The sequence below is a fragment of the Sarcophilus harrisii genome, chromosome 4, assembly GCF_902635505.1.
Source record: "Sarcophilus harrisii chromosome 4, mSarHar1.11, whole genome shotgun sequence".
NCBI lineage: Eukaryota > Metazoa > Chordata > Mammalia > Dasyuromorphia > Dasyuridae > Sarcophilus > Sarcophilus harrisii.
The window spans coordinates 438,421,145-438,440,144 of record NC_045429.1 but is presented as its reverse complement, the minus strand read 5'-3'; the positions used below and the strand labels follow the sequence as shown (position 1 = coordinate 438,440,144).

General features: G+C 41.0%; 1 protein-coding gene across 2 annotated transcripts in view; it reads left to right on the top strand.

Annotated features, from left to right (window-relative positions):
* Nucleotides 1-1,438: 1,438 nt before the first annotated feature.
* The window catches only part of YWHAE (tyrosine 3-monooxygenase/tryptophan 5-monooxygenase activation protein epsilon), a 34,587-nt gene continuing 17,025 nt past the window's right edge, over nucleotides 1,439-19,000 (top strand). Inside the window, exon 1 of one of the 2 annotated variants that reach the window (XM_031967773.1) lies at nucleotides 1,439-1,624. In XM_031967773.1, coding sequence (XP_031823633.1) covers nucleotides 1,561-1,624 — 64 coding nt within the window. In that variant the 5' untranslated portion in view covers nucleotides 1,439-1,560. The remainder of the gene's footprint in view (nucleotides 1,625-19,000) is intronic. The other variant, XM_031967772.1, reaches the window with a different exon arrangement.

The window sequence follows — 19,000 nt, the reverse complement described above, 5'->3', positions numbered from 1 at the left end:
GGCCTATAAAACATGGTAACCTCTAGAGCGCTTGCACATTTTAAAGCAACACACAAGCGCTGCCATCACTTGTACAAATGCAATAAAAAACCCACACTGCTGGGCCGTAAGAGCCAAAGACTTGGCGGTTTTAGGAAAACCTGGGAAGACGTGCAGAACTCGGAGAAAAGTGAGCAGAACCAGAACAATCTGCAGAAGGGACAATTCTGAAAGACGATGATTCTGATCAACAAAATGATCGAGTGCGCTTCCCGAGCGCGAACGATGAAAGGTGCCCACCCCACTCCCAGGCCGTAGGGCCCTCTTCAGGAGAGGAGGTGTCAGAACGGGGGCCCCAGTCCGCGGGGATGAGCTCAGCTGCAAGGTCATGGTCTTCTTTCCTAGAGAGGTGGGATGGGGAAAAGCCAGAGCACCGCCTCTCTCGTTCCCCTTTCCGCTCGAACGCCCACGCTTTCCTTGGGATGCAAGGCTCCCGGGCGGGCGCCGCTCTGCCTCTCCTCTCACACCAGGGGAAAGCGAGGCCCGGCCGATCCGAGGCTCTCATCTCCCCTCTGGGGAAGGCTCTAGAGGGGTCGGGGAGAGGGCTGCTGCCCGCCGACAGCGGGCCCGGACACGCTGGGGGGGGGACGGGGGCCGCTGCGCAGCCGGCGGTGGGTTCTGGGGTTCCTGGTCCCCGCGGCTTCATGCTCTGAAAAACCATGCGGGAGCTGCTCTCAGAGTCTTGTTCTCCTGGGTTACATTGACCGCTATTCCCTCTGTTAGAAATGAAGATGATTCTGCATTTGCAGCCCCTCTGAAAGGGCTTCAGAGACCCCGCAGTTCTTTGAGGACCGCCGGAGCAGACAGCACGCACATGCGCACGTATGCCTACGGCCCCCCGGAGCAGGACCTGGTCAGTCACCCCGGCCCCGAGCCACAATCCCGCCCCCACGCCCTCCCCCCCAGAGTGGCTTGGTGCTCAGGCTCTAGGAATTAGGATCCAAACCCTTCCTCCTCTCCCGCTCGGACACGGATGGTCAGGACCGGGATTCGAATCCCGGACCACGTGGTTCCAGTCCCACGCCTTTTATCCCGGCTTGGGCGCTCCTCTTGGGTCCCTGCGTCCTCGATCCCCTCCCCCCGCCAAGCGGAGAGGGGGAGGGGAGAGGGCGGAGCCTCAAGCAGCTTGCCCAGGGATCAAGTTGAAGGCCATCATCCATCCCTCCCTCTGTTAGTACGTCCATCAGTCAGCTCCGCCAAGGAGACCGACCGTGGCCGTCCCCCTGCCCTGTTCCCAGTCCCCTAGGTAGCGAGTAGCGGCCCCCGCCCTCCCGGCCGTGAGCCGCTGGAGCCCGGCCCCGCCCCTTCCATCCCCTTGGGCTCCGACCCCGCCCCCCCGCGCCAGTTGCCAGGGAGCGGTTGCCATAGAGCTGAGCAGTTGTCCGCGTGCGCAGGCGGAAGTTCCCGGATCGAGGCGCCGCCATCTTTGCTGCCCGGACGCCGAGCGAGAGGCTGACAAGAGAGTCGGAGCCGCCATCCGCTGCCATCCGTCGCGCAGACCCTGCCGGAGCCGCCGCCGCTATGGACGATCGGGAGGATCTGGTGTACCAGGCGAAACTGGCCGAGCAGGCCGAGCGATACGACGGTGAGCTGGGGAGAAGCGGCCAGCCGGGATTCCCGGCCCCGTCGCCGCCGCGGCCGCCGCCGCCGCCCACAGAGGCCAGGATCAGGAGACAAAATGGCGGCGGCGGCGGCGGCGTCTCGCAGCCCGGCCCGGGGAAGGCGGGCTCGGGGCGCGCGGTCGGGCCTGGGGGTGGGGGGGGCTTTGGGTCGGCGCGGCTCCACGCCGCCGCCGCCCCTCCTCAGAGGCCGCGCGTGGGCAGGAGCTGGGGCCCCGCGGCGGCGGAGGGAGCTGGTTGTAAAATGGCGGCCGGGGGAGGGCGAGTCCCCGGGCGGGGGAGGGGGGGTGGCGGCGGCGGGAGCCGATGCCCGGCTCCCTCCTCCCGCCCCTCCTCCCTCGCCTCCCGGGCTGCCCGGCCATTCGGCCAGCTCGGGGCCCCCGCCCCGCCCCGCCGCGTGCCCCGGGGAAGATGGCGGATGGGGGGGGGGCGGTGGCGGCTCCCCCGGGGCCCGAGGCGGGGCGGCGGCCGCACAAAGGCCCCGCCGGGACCGTGCGGTTTCCCGAGCTCTGCGGGCAGCGTGGCCGGGCCGGGGGCGCGCGGACACGGGGCCGCCCTTTAATTAACTCCCCCTCTGTCCGGGCAGGGGCCGGGCCGCGAGACCTCACTGGGGCCCCGAGGCGCTGGCTCCGCTCTTGGGCCCCCGTCCATCTTTGTGGACGGACGGCCCAGTTAAGGGCTGGGCCTAGCCCGGGCTCAGACCTCGGGCCGCTCAAACGGCGACGGAAAGAAATGGATCCGTCCTTGTCTCTCCCCAAGGAGGAGCGTTTTCATATTGAAAAGGGCCCATAGAGCGGCCCTGGGAACCAGTCGTTCATACCGCGCCCTCCCTCCCTCCTTTCAGGCCCCCCCCCCGCCCCCATCTCCAGGCCCCGCGGACTAGCCCATCACCTCCCTTTTCTTCTCCCTCCCGGAGCCCCGCCTCCCCCCTCCCCTCCCCCTCCCGCGAGCTCCTTTCCCCTCCCCCTCCCAGGTTAAAACTGCCCTTTTCTGGGGAGGAGGGGCTGGAATCTGGAGGATTTCTCCTCACCTTGGTCGTTTGTCTGCTGCCTCGTTGAGCCCGGGAATTGGAAACGGTTCGGCAGATTCCTCGGTTCCACGAAAGAAAGTTTGGCCCCGAGGACACATTTCGTGTCTGGGTTGGGGTTTGGAGACATGAGAAAGACCGCCCTGGGCAGCGGGCTCCATTCTAGAAACTCGGAAAGGCTGTGCCAGAAAGCCCCCCAATTCCGGATTTTAAAACGTTTATTTGGGAGGGGAGGGAGATCCTACCTCTGGAACACATGGCGTCATTTAAGTCCCCGGAAAGGAAGGCACAGTCAGTTGTTGAACATTAATTAAGCACCTACTATGTGCGCAGGCTGTGCTAAATCTAGATTGCTGCTGATCCTCCCACACTTAATCATTCTTACATCTCACATAGATTCTCACTCTGTTCCTTCTCTTTTGAAGAAAAGGAAATTACTGATTGATATTCTTAACCAAGCTCATCTTGGGGAAGGGGGAACTTGCTTCCAAGCCCCTTCTAGGAATTTTAAAAATCCAGTTCAAGGTCGGAATGGGCAAAATAGGATCTTGCAAATAAGTGAGTTACCTGTTAAAGCTTTTTTTTTTTTTTTTTTTTTTTTTTTTTTAAATTAAGGCTACTTGTCAGTCACATTGTTGCAGTGCTGTACCCAGCACATCCAAAATGGGTAAAGGGGAGGAGCAACCATAAAAGGGGGAGGAGGTTTTGACCTTTGTGGATCAGTGTGTTCCCAAATGTATAGATTTTGTTTTTGTTTTTTGTCCCAGGTTCAATAAAATAGCTATTCTGAGAAGTAGAGGGGAGAGACTATCTTAATTGAGGATATGTGTGTCTCCCAACAAAATGGATGGATCCCAGGGCTCTTGGTTGCTAAGCAAATAAAATTTTCCTTCTCTATACTTGGGATGAATGGGATGAACCTAGTTCTTCCTTCCATCTGTCCATCTGAAGACTTGGATCTGGGGCTCCTCCCTGTTTTCTCCTTACTCTCCCGTCTCTGCAATGTCCCTGCCAATGTATTTGAATTTCTTCGTTGAAATTCAAATGCCAATTTATTTTTTCATTTATTTATTTATTTTTGGCTGTTTCGTTCTTCAGGTTAGAGATAAAATAGAACTAATTCCTGCTGGGAAACAGGGCAATTTTGGACTGCAGATAGGAAGCAGACTAGCACCACTTCCTGCCTGTTCTCCCTGAAGGTTAAATCAAACATCCTACCACGGGTTTGAGTAAGTCAATATTCAAAGGCTTCCGTGGTAGGTAGTTGTGGTACTAAAAGGGATCATTCTTTGGATCCATTCTTTGTTAAGTAGACAAATCACAAGGGAATATATTTAGATTGGTGGTTTCATGTGTTTTCTAACTTCAAAAACAGGCTAGAAGACATTTAAAAGAAAAAAAAAGACTTTTTGAAACCCTAATAGTAGACTTAAACCAATAATACCTTCTGCTTAAGGGAGTTTAAAAAACCTCAAGCAAACCCCACTTTGTAAGTTTTCATTTACCTTTTCACCTTTCTTGGACATTGGAAACATTTGTTGGATTTTTGGTTCAAGTGGAAAAAATGCAGTTAGCGCCTCCATGGTTCAGTCCTTAAGCATTTCGACTGGAGGATTAGTTATTATTTCCTTGTTTTTCTTTTCCTCTCTTTTGCTTAGGTATATTTAATTCTTTATAAACTAGTGATCTAGGGGTAGGATTTGAAGTAGTACTCTTGGCCCTTGGTATCTTTTGCAGAAAATTATCGCCCCAGGGATTATTTTTTCTCTTAACGGGAAGCTCTCCTTTTTTAATAGATCAAAGCCACTTCTAACTTTCCTATAGTATTTAGGGAAGAGCTTTGAATAAAGTTGATAAGTTTGAACAAAAAAATAAGAAATGGATTCATCTTGTATATATAAAAGAGGCTGCTATTTTGGGTGGTTAGACAAAATTTTGTAAATCCCTAGTAGCCATTTTAATTAATAGTAAATTTAACTTTGCTTTCTCTCTAACCTAAGAAAATTTGCAGCTCTTTCTGTAGTTTGTATTTTGACTTGTAAACTTGGTTTAATTTTTTAGTATCACTTCCATTTTTTAGATTGTAAGGAAGTTTGAATTCCTTTACAGCATATTCTCCTCCACTTGATTTCTGGTGAGTGAAAGGAGGATTACTATCAAACCATTTTATTTTCCAGAGCTTTTAGTTGTTGGGACCTTTTATCTCTGTATTCAGTTGAAATCCTGAGATCTGCTCATTGCTGGTTCTACTTTTGCCCCCTGGGTCCAAGTCTAATAACTTCAGGCATGTGAGGACCATTCCTTTAGCTAATTATCCCCCATTCCCCACTCTTTCACTTATTGCATGGTTTCCAGTGGGATCACCATGTAACCATGTAGTGGGGTAAACAGACTACTGGATTTGTAGTAAAAATTAACTTAGGCTCAAATCTCACCTCCCATGTTCTTAGGTTGTGTGATCCTGGATAAGTCATCTTAACTTTTCTGGGCTTTAGTTTCTTCATCTGTAAAATGATTTTAAGGTCATTTTGAGGACTAAATTTGTGATGCTCTCTTTTGTACCCCAATTTGTCAAAGTGCCCTTCCTCAAATCTAGTAATCAGTATGCTGCTTACTAAAATTATGGGTCATTTTTCACTGTTCTGCTTCCTAAGTATGACTTTGGATAAATCATTTAATCAGTTTACTGGCATTATGAGATGAAGATCCTAGATTAAGGTTGCTTCTCACTCTAAATACTAATATCCCATTAGCTTACACGATAGCAAGCAAGTGATGGACAAATTCTTATTACTTAGTACTTAAGCATGCTTAGGTTTAATTTTTGTTTAAGAAGTGGCTCACTTTGTGTTATCTTGTGTAGGGAAGACTACAGTCATATCTGTTAATTAGAACTATTATAATATATATTCTATTTCTAACTTGGTTATCCCACACAAAAGCATGATAAATTGTAGGAAGTTCATTGAGTTCAATGTCTTCAGTTATCAGTGGTTTCCTTGGAATCTCTTTGTGAAAAAGAGCTTCATTTTGGAAGGATTGTTGTTAAATCTTAGAATAGTTAAAACAACAAATATATAACCTTAAGTGCTGGACACGAATTAAATTTGCGAATTTTCACATTGTGAAAGAATGAAGTCAAAAATGAGTGTGGTGGAGGATGTTTAATGACTGAGGTAGAGAAATATTTGCATTTGTATGTTACATTGAACTGTATTTGTTTCTTTAAGATGCTGTGATTAAAAATTTGACTTTATAATTTAGTTGACATTTCATTACAAAGTAGATCAAATATTTTCCCCTTTTCCAGAAGGGTAAAAATTTTACATTATAGGAGTGCCTTTTGTGATTTAAGATTGAATATCTAACCTTAGATGCTACAAATTTAGTCACAACTAGGGATTTATTTAGATAAAACCTCAGGGAACCAACATAGACATACTGCAGATTCTGCCATCATCATCCCTTAAACCCTAGTAATCTGTTACACGAGATATAGTAAAGGAATGTTGTGGGGAGGCAGTTTTCACAGTTGGTTTTTACTATGCATTTGAATAAGGCACTTCCTTATTCTGCTTCTGTTTCCTTTTGTAGAGTGGAGATACATACTGCCTTTCTGGTGAGTAACGATGGGATGTTAATTAGATGTCTTCAGGAAAAGCTGGCACAGGAGTAGGAAAGCATTCTTTGTCTCAGCTGTGTTCAGAATGTTCTACCTACAGGTGATTGTCTAAAATGTCTTGGAAAGGAGTTCATTTAAAAAGGAACAAGTAATATAAAGAAGAGAACAGGAGAATAAAAAAACGAAAGAATGATTCCTTTGGATTATTTTTAAATGCCGAGCTGTCTCTCCATTTGATTAATGACTTAGGGATAAGCCCTTGGTGTACGTGTACATTTCAGCTGGTACAGCTTCACTCAACAGTTGCCAAGGCAGTCTATAGTCGGATTCGAAATCTGCCTTAAATTAGCTTCATTTATATACCTTCTGAACCTCCTCCTAGAGTTTTAAGACTAGTCCTGATCACTTGTAGCAGCTCTACTGCTTTTGTGCATGTTGTGGAGATGCATCAAAATGGACAGTGTTTATTAATTATTATTAATTAGTCAGAAGCAACTTAGGTTTTCTATATTTTATTTCCTGTTGCCACTCGTGTTATTTAAGTTATTTCAGGTAATAAGTCTGAACTTGTTTTCTCCAAGGTCACTTTGAGGTTAGCAAGTGCTGGTTTCGGTGTGAGATGATCCCTTATACAACCAAAGGATGACAAACTGCTATTACACTGGCTGATGGTAGTAGTGTGGGGTTTCTCAGCTTGCTTGTGTCCATGTTGAGCTGGCAGAAGTTCAGATACCTCTTCTCCCAGTTTGTTAGTTCTGTTACCGGCTGCCTTCCCAGTGAGTGTCAGATTCGGTTATTACTAGATATTGATATTTCCATTTGTCCGTTGAAGCAGGCTCTAGTTTTAAGCCCAGCTCTGCTGCTGCTAGATATACCTCCTTCCACTTGGAAGTCCTTCTCTTTGGGGGTTGTTACTTTACATACTCGGCCAGAATTTATATCACTGGCGTACAAAGAACTCGGCTAAGAAACCAATGTGTGCACATCTTTTTTTAACCCCTCCCCTTTCTTAATGACCTCAAATACATTATTTGGGAAAGTTATTATACATTGGCCTTTAATACATAATCATGAAAAAAGTTTATTTGATGCTGATGATATCCCCCCAAAAATAAGTTATTAGGATTGGTCTAGATCCCGTTTGGTGTTGTGCCAGGAAATGGCCTGTTCCTTTTTATCAGGTGACTTAATTAGCAACTGGAATCTATTGGTTGTGTGATTTTCAGTGGTGGCATGGAAGTAAAGAAATAACCGATTCTTTATCATTTCTAACCAAAAGTGACCGAAAAACTTGAAGAATTTCACCTCTTTTTTTGGAATTTGTACTTTTGAATTTAAAATTTGGCAATGTAATCCCTTAAATCATGTAGCATGTAGGTGGCTTTATATGTAGTTCCTTACTAGTCTGATACTAGTTTGTTTCCCAGGGATTATATAGTTGGTAGCATGGCTAATGGAAAACTTAATTTCAAAATTAATTTTGGATAAAATGATGCTTTAGTCTGTAAAATTAATATGGAAAAGTGATTGGGGAATCTCATTTTTGAATGGCACATGGTGGTGTCACATGGTTAATTTGGTGAAGCACCCAGTTGTCAGACATTTCTTTGCTTATCACTTGTCAAACCAATGATAGCTTCAGAGAAAAGGAGATTATGGGCCCTACCTTTTTATTGGGGGGGGAGGGGTTACAACTTGTACTGTTAAGTACTGAGCTTACACTTTTTTGAGCTTGAGGGCACAATTAGCACAACACAATCAGCAAAAGGCTTTTTGAAATGAAAGAAGGTGCCACCGGAAGGGCATGTATTTGAATTATCTGCTAGGCCAGATTGACTAGAACTGAGAATACCAGCACTAGGGAGGCCTTCACATTTGGCTAAATATACTAGCTATGAACTACTAGTATTCAAAGAATTAGGCTACAACACGGCTCAAACAGCTCAAACTCTGCAGAACATAACTTACTTTTGGATTCAGAAGGTGTTTTAAGTGGTTTGCCAGTGCTTTAGGGCATGATTAGAAATACTGAAGATGATCATTGTCTTGTAGATGTTTTGAAGACTTGTTAAGGGATCCACTCAGAAGTTTATTGTGTTTGTAATAAAAATTATTGGCTTTTTTACTGCTTAACACTAAATATGCAATGGATTATTGTGAAGTTTTATTGCTGTTTTATGTTATTTGTACAATCAATCAAAAGGCACATATTTAGTGTCTGCTATATGCTTAGTTTTAGGAATACCAAGGCAAAAATGACCTGGACATCATAATGATGGTTTTCTTAAAAATTCAGTTTAGATTTTGCAGAAATTGTTATAAATGTAGCTATTTTTATTTGTAAAAATGAAGTAATTTTAACTAATACAAGTTTAAGATTACTTTTTTAGACGAAGATAAAATGGGGAAAGATATGCTTCTATTTCAGGGGAAGTTTGATTCTGAAGTTAAATTGCCTTCTAATCTAATCCAAAGCCATTTCCAAGTTTTCTCCCTTTTTGGCCTTTTTTATCCTATGTGTCTTCTCCATTCTACTTTAAAATAAAATGGAGTAGGCTTTTAGCTCTTTCAGTATTTTCTTTCGGACTAACCAAACTTTTTTTTTTTTTTTTTTCTTTCAGGCTTTCTTGCTTTATTGAGTGCATTTCATTGACACCTTGAATGTTTCAGTCAAACCTGGACTATCAGGAATTCACTATAGATAATCTGTTTACCCTTTTAAGTAGCAGCACTTTGGTTCATTTTAACTATGTGGAATGGCCTTCTATCTCAAAGAAATATATTACAAATGGCTCTGCTTTCTTAAACAGATTACTGACTGGCATACATCATTTGATACAGGATAATAGATTTATTGAATTGTGTTGGCTTTTTCTAGGTTTTCTATCATGTGCCAACTACCACCTTATTTGCATATAGCTTTTGCTTTGCTTCTAGTTGCTATATGTTGGCCTGCAACCTATTAGTTGAAGTTGTAGGACTGTGGGCAAGTCATTAACCCTCTCCTCCTTGGGAAAATAAAGGACAATTGACTCTGTCTGAGGACTTTAGCATATAACGTCACATGAGTTTTAGGGCATGGAACAGGGTTGTATTTTTTTTTTTTTTTTGGCCCTGAATCCCTTTGGCAGACCATCTGTTGAAGTTTTAAAGCTACTTCTCAGAATGTTTTTAAAAGGAAAAAATAAAATATATAGGTTTGCAAAAAAACCAACATATGGAAATTTAATGTTCAAATTCTGAGAAAAAAAGCAAGTCACTGGGGATCCTTGGTGTTGACTACCATCTATCTGCTTTTTTTGTTGAAAGGGATTTTTTGCTTTTGCTTTCTTGTCCATGTGAGGAAGCCTTTCATTTTTGTGTGAGATGTTGTTTTTTAAAATAAATTTTGAGACCTAAATTTCTCTTTTCAACTCCTCTTGACCAATCATTTTCTCATTTCATGGAAATCAATTTTGTTTATAGGTCTCTGTTACTTCAAAAACTGTCACTTTAAATATTTCGGTGAAAGGCATTTTCCCCAGCCTTGACCTCCTATATGAGGGTATACTTTCCAGTAGGTTCTGGTTACTATTTTGTTTAAAGCTACTAAGGAAGAAAGCTCTCCTTCCTCAGCACTTAAAAAACATTTCATTGCTTGTCTCACCATACCTTTGTTCCAGGCATGTATTGCCTTCTAAACCCTGCTTCCCAGCATCCCTGGCTTCCTTTTAGAATTTTACTCAGATGTCACTTCTTAGATAAGAGTTTCTGATTTTCCTTTGCATATGCTGGTTTCTCATGCTTTATTAAGTTAGTAGGAAAAGTCTTCTTATTTACTTATTTTCTTAAGGACTGATTTTTAAGGAGAAGGGGGCAGGGATAAAGATATATTTACATTCTTTGGGTTTGGGAGGAAATTTATTTGTAACCTTCCTATTTGTGTGGTGTGTGTGTGTGTGTATTAAAAAATCAATTCTGGTCCTTAAAAAAAAAAGAATCCTCCCTCTCCCAATTTGCAATATGTTTATTTTATTCAAATCTCCCCTCAGAAAATATAAGATCCTTCAAGGTAAGAGGTTGTGGTTTGTGGTTGTTTCACTTCATCAAAGACTGGGAAAGCATGAGAGCATTGTCCATTATTCAGAACTTATTCGAGCATGCCTTTGGTTTTCCTCAAGCCTTCAAAATCAGTAACAGGGGTCTTGCTCAGATCGTTTATTCTGGGATTTCTCCTGGACTTGTTAGGCAGCAAGCATCTCATTAACTGTTCCTTAAATCTTTTTGAAGTCTCACTGGCTCTCAGGTAGATGACCTTCAAGGTGAAAGAAGACTGGCAAGAATATTGTCAACAATGATTGAAAGATCTCTTGCTCTGAGATCATAACAGGACAACCTATTTTCTTTTTCTTTATAGAGATAGACAGTGGAAACATCCTGACCTCTTGCCATATATAAAATTTCAGTCAGTGTAGTGATGTTATTTTGGTCCTCTGAGAATGAAAGAGAGCAACTAATCAATCAACCACCAGTGCCATGTAAAGCAAAATGCTTTTTAAAATTGGTGATAAATGCCCTAAAATTGAGCAGCTAGATGGTGGAGTGTAGAGTTCTGATCCTAGAGTTAAGAATACCTGAGTTCAGATTTAACCTTAAAATATTTAATGTCTTTGTGTGACCTTGGTCAAGTCATGTAAACCCTGGTTGCCTCAAGGGAAATGGCAAAACTGCTCCTGTATCTTTGCCAAGAAAATTCCAAATTGATCACAAAGAGTTGGACAAACAGCTGAACAACAAAGCCCAAAAGCCTTTTTAAGAAAAGAAGGAAAGTCTATCAAAAAGGATATATTTTATTTTCATTGGATCAAAATGTGGACATTTTATAGGGATGTAGTTAGTCCAGGCATCGACCTTAGTGCTATAGTTCCATGGTAGAGCATAAGAATAAATTCAGATATTCCATGAGTCCTTATAGATTTTCCAGCTAACATTTGAAATAGTTTATGTTCACATGAGCATGATAAAGAGTCCCTTAAGTCCCATAACTTAAATTATTTGTTAGTCTCTTCATTTAGTCTCCTATCAGAGATAGTCACAGAATTAAAGGCTGGGAGGGTTTTAAGGATCATTGAATTTCAGCCCCCTTGTTTTTTAAATGAAGAAACAGCAGGTCCAGAGAATATGTGATTGATTCAAGATCACAGTCAGGTCTCACTTTGTCAATGACACTTGGAAGAGGTCTCTCCCCCCACTCTACCGATTTTCAGTAGAGAAACGGTTGAGGTGTGATGGAGCAATTGGCTGGAAGTCTGGATTCTTGGGTTTGCCGATTTCTAAAAATGAAGAGCCTTTGAATATAAGCCTCCTTCCTGTTCTCAGATTCTGCGGTGAGTTTACCTGGCCATTCACTTTTACCTTTACCCAATGTCACTTAGGATCATCTTTACCGGGAGGAAGGCTTAAGGCCTGGCCTTAAGATTATTGTGTATAGGCCTGAGGCCTTGGAGGGAATCATCTGTTCTATTTGAGCTAAGCCAAATCATTTTTGTTGTGGAAATCACTGAGACTTTCCATCTATATTGTTCCAAGCTTTATGTCTCGGATTCCACCTATGTCTGCCCTGACATTCCAAAGTCCCTGAGGTGATCGCAAAGCCCTTCATAACATACTAGAGTTTTGGCTCTGTCCTCTCCATCTCCAACTCTGGAGAGTAATAATCAAATCAGCACCATTACTGAAGTTACCTATGACTTCACTGGAGAGATATGGGGGTGAAACGGGGTCCTCCTCCCTCCTTCATTAAAATATTTGGTCCTTGAAGGGATTTAGCATAGTGTCTACACCTACCTAGTGATCACTTTTTGGGGAAGAACACCAAAAGATGATAACTAGAAGCATTGAATTTAAGTCTGCTGTAGCTAGCTGTCTTAATGTTTTATTCTATTTGAGTGTAAGCTCCTATAACCTACTGCCATTGTCTAGGTGATTGATACGGATTTTCATTGTTACATTTCTTGAAATCTCTTCAATTCTCATCTCTGTTAACATGTCATATCTCCTCTTGGGATGTCTCCCAAGCTGCAGTTTCTTTTTATGAAATTCCATCAGATTTCTTTTCTACCTCCCCCCTCCCCCCCGAATGGAACCTCCCTGAGGACAGCATTGCCATTTTATATTAATCTGTAAGATTTCAAAAAATTGTAAATTGTGTTAAATTTTCCATTGTGAGTGTGAGGGGAGGGAGAAACTATGGTTCTCCACAAAATTAACAACTTATTGTTTCTTTGACTTGAAAAAAATTTCAAGAACAGATAGTTGTGGTGGATGGCCCTCTTAATTAAGCCTTTTATACGTCTGTAAAGTGAGTCCCTTTAGCCATGGAATTCATGGGTATTCATTTTAACTTAGCCTCTCCTTATTGTTGAGGGATTCTTGCAAGATATATATATGCTTTTTAGTGTAGTAATTTCTACACCTTTAAAAGTTAAGAAGACCTGAGTTTAAGGCCCAATTCTGACATTCTTGGCATTGTCACTCCAGCAAATAATCCATCTTCTCAGTGCCTCAGGCATCTCTTTTAAGAATTTAAGAATATTGGGCTGTTAGGTGGCACAATGGATAGAGCACCATCCCTGAAGTCAGGGAGGACCTGAGTTCAAATGAATTTAAGACTATTTAGTGTTTACAAGAATTGCACATGTTTAACCTATGTTGGATTACTTGTTGTCTGGGGAAAGGGAATGGGCGGAAGGGAGAGAGAAAAATTTGGAACACAAGGTTTTGCAAGGATGAATATTGAAAACTTAGCTTTGCATGTATTTTGGAAATAAAAAGCTATTATTTTTTAAAACAGTAAACAAAAAAGAATTTAAGAATATTTTGTTGCAAATCTAACTAACCCACCCTCCCATCTCCTTTCCCCCAATGTTTTAGAATGAAACAGTCATTCATCTACTTATCTTAATATTTAAAGATATTTATTTAATACTTATTTAAGATATTTCCCCATCTTATTTAGGGACTATTATGTTTCTAACTTCTTCCTTAGCTTTTTGGTTCCCTTCATATTAGCATTCATCTTTATCAGGGGACACAGAAATGAGACCAGTGGCTCAATCACTGGATACAGTGGTTGGGAGCTAGTTATAAGTCTGGAATCATGCCTTCCTGGATAAGGGAAATCAGTAGGGTAATTTTTATTAAATTAAATTTATTAAATTAAAGCTTTTTATTTTCAAAACACATGCCTGGATAATTTTTCAACATTAATCCTTGCAAAAACCGTGTGTTCCTATTTTCCCTTCCCACCCCTACCCTATGGCAAGTAATCCAATATATGTTAAACATGGTAGAAATATATGTTAATTGATAGAGGAGTTTAACAAAAGAATGATTCTAGGCTGTCTCTCTTTTTTTAATTCATTCTTGCAAAACCTTGTGTTTTAAATTTTTTCTCCCTAGATGTCAAAGTAATCCAGTATAAGTTAAACATGTTCACTTCTATACATATTTCTACAATTATGTTGCATTCAGAAAAAATAGATCAAAAAAGGAAAATTAGAAAGAAAGCAAAATGGAAGTAAATGGCAACAAAAGAGTGAAAATGCTATGTTGTGATTCACACTCAGTTCCCATAGTGGTCTCTCTGGGTACAGATGGCTCTCACCATCACCTTGGAATTGGCCTGAATGATCTCATTGTTGAAAAGAGTGGAAAAGGTGACAGACTCTTTGGGTTAGGGAACCTGCAGTATATATAAGGAATCAGGTCTCTGAATGCCAAACAAGTACTGTGGGCCTTGAATCCTTAAGAGGCCACTGACTGCTTGTCTTTGTGTTTTGGGAATGTGACTGGCTTGATGGATTGGAGAGGGCAGAGAAGTAAGGCCCAACCAAAAAGGGCCGGGGAGAGATGTTCTCCCCAAAGTTAAGCAGGGTATGCTTTTTGGACTCTAAACTTGCTGATCATTTTAATTATAGTTTGCTTGTCTTTTACAGGTGATGTGGGAGGGGGAGTCACTGACTTCCTTCCCCCACCTAAGCTGTCATTAAATCCTATTAATGGAAAATATATTAATGGTTGACTCTGCTTTTTCTTTGTTGCAAGGCAGTTAGAGTTTAGTGACTTGTCCAGGATCACACAGCTACTAACTGTCAAGTCCCTTAGCTACTGTCAAGTGTCTGAGGTCACATTTGAACTCTGGACCCCTGACTCCACAGTGGTGTTCTAACTAAATGCATACATAGCTGCCCCATTGGTTGATTCTTCATATAATGATTCAGCTTATTTTTAGTAATACTTATTACATTTGTCTTCTTCTTTAACTGAAAATATTTCTTTTGACACTCACCTTTTTTCTTTATAAGTGGCATATAGGTGAATCTTCTCATTTTGAAAAAGGACTCTATCAGGAGGAGGGGGATAGTTACTAAAAGCTAAACAGATCTAAATCACTTGCTTGAAAGAAACAATTGACATTTTTTTTCAACAAAAGTGTTCTTGTCTGACATCTTGATACAATTATGCCTTGTAAAAAGTTTCATTTTTAGAAGGTCATTTCAAAAGCATTGATTCATTTTGATAGTTTTTCAGATTATTTTTACAGCTACATCTGAAAGCCAAATTTGCTTCAAATGGTTTTGATACAAAAGTGTAGATGTACACTGGTCTTGAGTTGGGAGTGAATGGGGGGATGCTGAGAGACAAGGAGCCCAACTTCCATATCCCTTTGGGCATCCGGTGAGACCTATAGACTCAGAATATTATTTTTCATTAAATAAACTAAAATACATGGGTTTACAAAATAAGTCATAAATTTATCTGACTTGATATTGAGTATTGCAGATGTGGTAGAGAATGTATAGTATATTAGAACTGTAGATAGAACATCTCAAATAGTTAAGCCAATGCATTGGAGAGGCTGCATGATTTTGTGGAAAGAGAATCTTGATTTTGGGATTAAAAGGCCTGGATTCAACTGTGATCTGGACCTTTCTTCATGACCTCAGGCAAATTATAATTTATCTTTGAACTAAATCTTGCTTGCCACCTGGGTGGGTGGGTTGTGTCAGAGAAGCTCTCCTCTGAACTTCCCTTATTGCTGTCCAGGGCACCCACAGTACTGACTCCACACTTAACCTCATTCATTTCTCCTTTCCCCCACATTTCAAATCTTTTGCTATGTTTTGTCAGTTTTATTTCCATATCTCTCTCAAACCACTTCTCTGTCCATCTGTCCACTCTATTAAGGTAGCCTCATAATTGCTTTCCATGCCTTATGATGCTTTCCTCCATGGCCATTCTCCTTGCCCAGCGATCCCCAAAGGATCTCTTTTATCTGTAGGATCAAATTCAAATCCCTCTATCATTATCATTTTTTAAATTAAAGCTTTTTTTTTTTTTTTTTATCTGAGGCAGTTGGTTAAGTGACTTGCCCACGATCATTTAGGAAAACTATTTTCAAAACATGCAATTTTTCATCATTAACCCTTGCAAAACCTTGTCTTCCAGCTTCCCCTTCCTTCCCTCACCCCCTCCCCTAGATGGCAAGTAATCCAGTATATGCATACATATTTATACAATTGTCTTGCTGCACAAGAAAAATCAAATCAAACAGGAAAAAAAAAAGAAAGAAAACAAAATGCAGGCAAACAACAAAAAGAGTGAAAATGTTATGTCATGAACCACATTCAGTTTCCATAGTTCTCTCTTTGGGTGTAAAGATGCCATGAAGATGGCTCTCTTCATCTCAAGATCATTGGAACTGATCTGAATCATCTCATTGTTAGCCACATCTGTCAGAATTGATCCTCATATAATCTTATTGTTGCTGTGTAGTGTTCTCTTGGTTCTGCTCATTTCACTCAGCATCAGTTCATGTGAGTCTCTCCAGACCTCTCTAAAATCATCCTGCTAATTGTTGCTTATAGAACAGTAATATAGCATTCATATACTATAATTTATTCAGCCATTCCTCACCTGATGGGCATCCACTCAATTTCCAGTTTCTTGCCCCTTCAAAAAGGGCTGCCACAAACATTTTTGCACATATGGGTCCCTTTCCCTCCTTTAAGATCTCTTTAGGATATAGACCCAATAGAAACACTGCTGATCAAAGGGTATTAAGTTTGATAACTCTTTGTTGAAGCCCCTCTATTATTAAGTCTCCAGTCTACTTCCATCCTTCTTTCCAGTGTTCTAATTCATTATTCCTCTTTACTCTGTAGTCCTTCTAAACTTAATTGGTTGCCTAGATGTTAATCACACATAATATTCTTTTTCTTGTCTTTGTGTGCATGGAAACTCCTTGAGAGGCAGACTCTTTTCACCCTTGACTTTCTATCTCCAGCACCTACTTGGGGTTGGAAGCATAGGATTTATATATGCTTGTTGATTGGCTGATAAGTATTTTTTTAAATCAATTTCTTCATCAATAAAATTACAATCTCCAGAGTCCTCATTTACAAAATAATGATCTCCAAGTTCCTTTCCACTTCATAAAATATATATATTCCATGGGTTTCTTGGGACAAAAATTAAATTGCTTTTAAATAAAGGTATTAAAATGAACGCATTCTGAATTTTAAAATTTAGAAATGAATCAAAAACAATAGGGAGTTTATTTAGGAAATGATGTTGGAAGGAAAACAAAAATCAAATTTGGGGCTCTCTAAAAACATTGGACTCTCTCATCTATCAGTAATGGAGGAAGTGTCAAAGCTGAGATTAGCTCTCTTCAGGCAGGGTCTTTTAGAGATCTAAGAAGAGAGGATTCCAGTAGCAGCAATATTTATAATTGTGCCCCTATGCCACTGCCAAGTCTTTCAGGTGTTTCTTTACCTAGCAGTTGATGATATTAAATAGATTATAAAAGGTATCACTCCACCCAACTACATTTTTACTATCTTCCACATTTCAGTTGACTGTCAGAAGCCATAATTCTTTTCTAGAGGTATGATATACTGGTTGATCTAGATTGGACAATGGTTTTAGACTCCAGGGAATCTCAAACCTTCCCATACTTGGAGGCTGTCAAGCCTAATAGGTTCACTAAGCAAGTTTGAGAGGCTTAGAGCCGGAAAGGCACCCAAATTATACTACTTTTAGCTCCCAATTTTAAGCCTCAGTGAAAATTGTTCCCTTAGTCATACAGTAAATGAGGCATTTGCAGTTGACTATATTTCTAAAATTTTCAACTCTTGTCCACCTTTAAACTCCTTCCACAAATCTTAGAATGAATTTAGAATGTAGACACTCCAAAAGCATCTCATACAAAGATAACTGAAGTCAGAAATTTCCAATCTGTGGGTTGAGAGGTAGTTAGATAGCACTGTGGATAGAGCACCCAGCCCTGAAATCAGGAGGAACTGAGTTCAAATCCAGCCTCAGACACTTAATATTTCCTAGCTGTTTGACCCTGGGCTAGTCACTTAACCCCAATTGTCTCAGTACAAAACTAAACCAACACACATACAGAACAAGTAAGGAAAAAACCTATGGTACTAAACTGAGATGATGGCATTTTCCATCTGTTTTTATGAAAGTTTCAAATGTGTGACCCAGGATAATAAACAATTCTATAACCTGAATTAATAAGATGCTGAATATCTTTCAGATGTAGATCATATTGTTATTCAAGACTTAACTTTTTTTGTCATCATGTATTCTTGAATTTTTCCAGTTACCAAACAGAACCATTAGAATGAGGGGCCTTGTGAACCTTGGTGGTAAAAACAAAGAGGTGGTGAAGGGTGGGCTGTCTTTTCATTGGGAATTGGTATTTATTATCTTTTGGGCAAATTTTAACTTGATACTTTCCTCCTTTTAGTTCCATGTGACTTCAATTGGGTACCCTGACCTCAGTGTCCTCATATAGTACCTTGGGTTCACTCGAATAGAAACTATCAGATTTACCTTAGATATTCAGATTCTGGCTAGAAAAGGAGGCATAAGATGTGGGAAAGGGGACCTTTTAATGGTTTGGTTGCCATTAGCTAGAAAAACATAATAGGTCATTTTTCTTTTTGTGATAAGTGCATAGAGACCTGGCTTTAAAACATAAACCCACCCAAAAAAAGTGCATTTTTATGTAACTTGACAAAATTCATGAGAGATTAATAGAAAGGGAAATTGTTCATCATTCAAGATAGCTTTAAAGTGTATAAACTATCTGGAAATCAGTCTACCAAAGTACAATTATTACACACACACACACACACACACACACTCTCTCTCTCTCTCTATATATATATAAAACAATAAGATGCTACTTAAAGCAATAAAGCTTTAAATTTAACTAGAGAGTAATATTCGGTGTTAATGACTGGGATAATTGACATTGTCAAAAATGGCAACACTTAATCTATATAGTTAATATGCAAGTCATATTACCAAGTAGACACTTTGCAGAGACATAAAGTAATAAAATTCATTTGGAGGAACAAAAGATAAGACTATCAAGGAAAAAGAAAGAAGAAAGGAAACCTCACTACTTCTGATACTCCAACAGTATCATAAAACAGTAATCAGCAAAACTACAACCAGTTTAAAAAATAAAAAAGTAGATCAAGTGGAACATATTAAGACAAGGCAGAATCTAATAACCCAAAGCTTGAAATTCTTTAGACTCCAATCAAAAGAAAGTTGCTCAGGATATCCTTGATCATATGTGCTTGTAAGTAATTGGTTATGCTTTTTCTTCCCCCGGTTTCACTT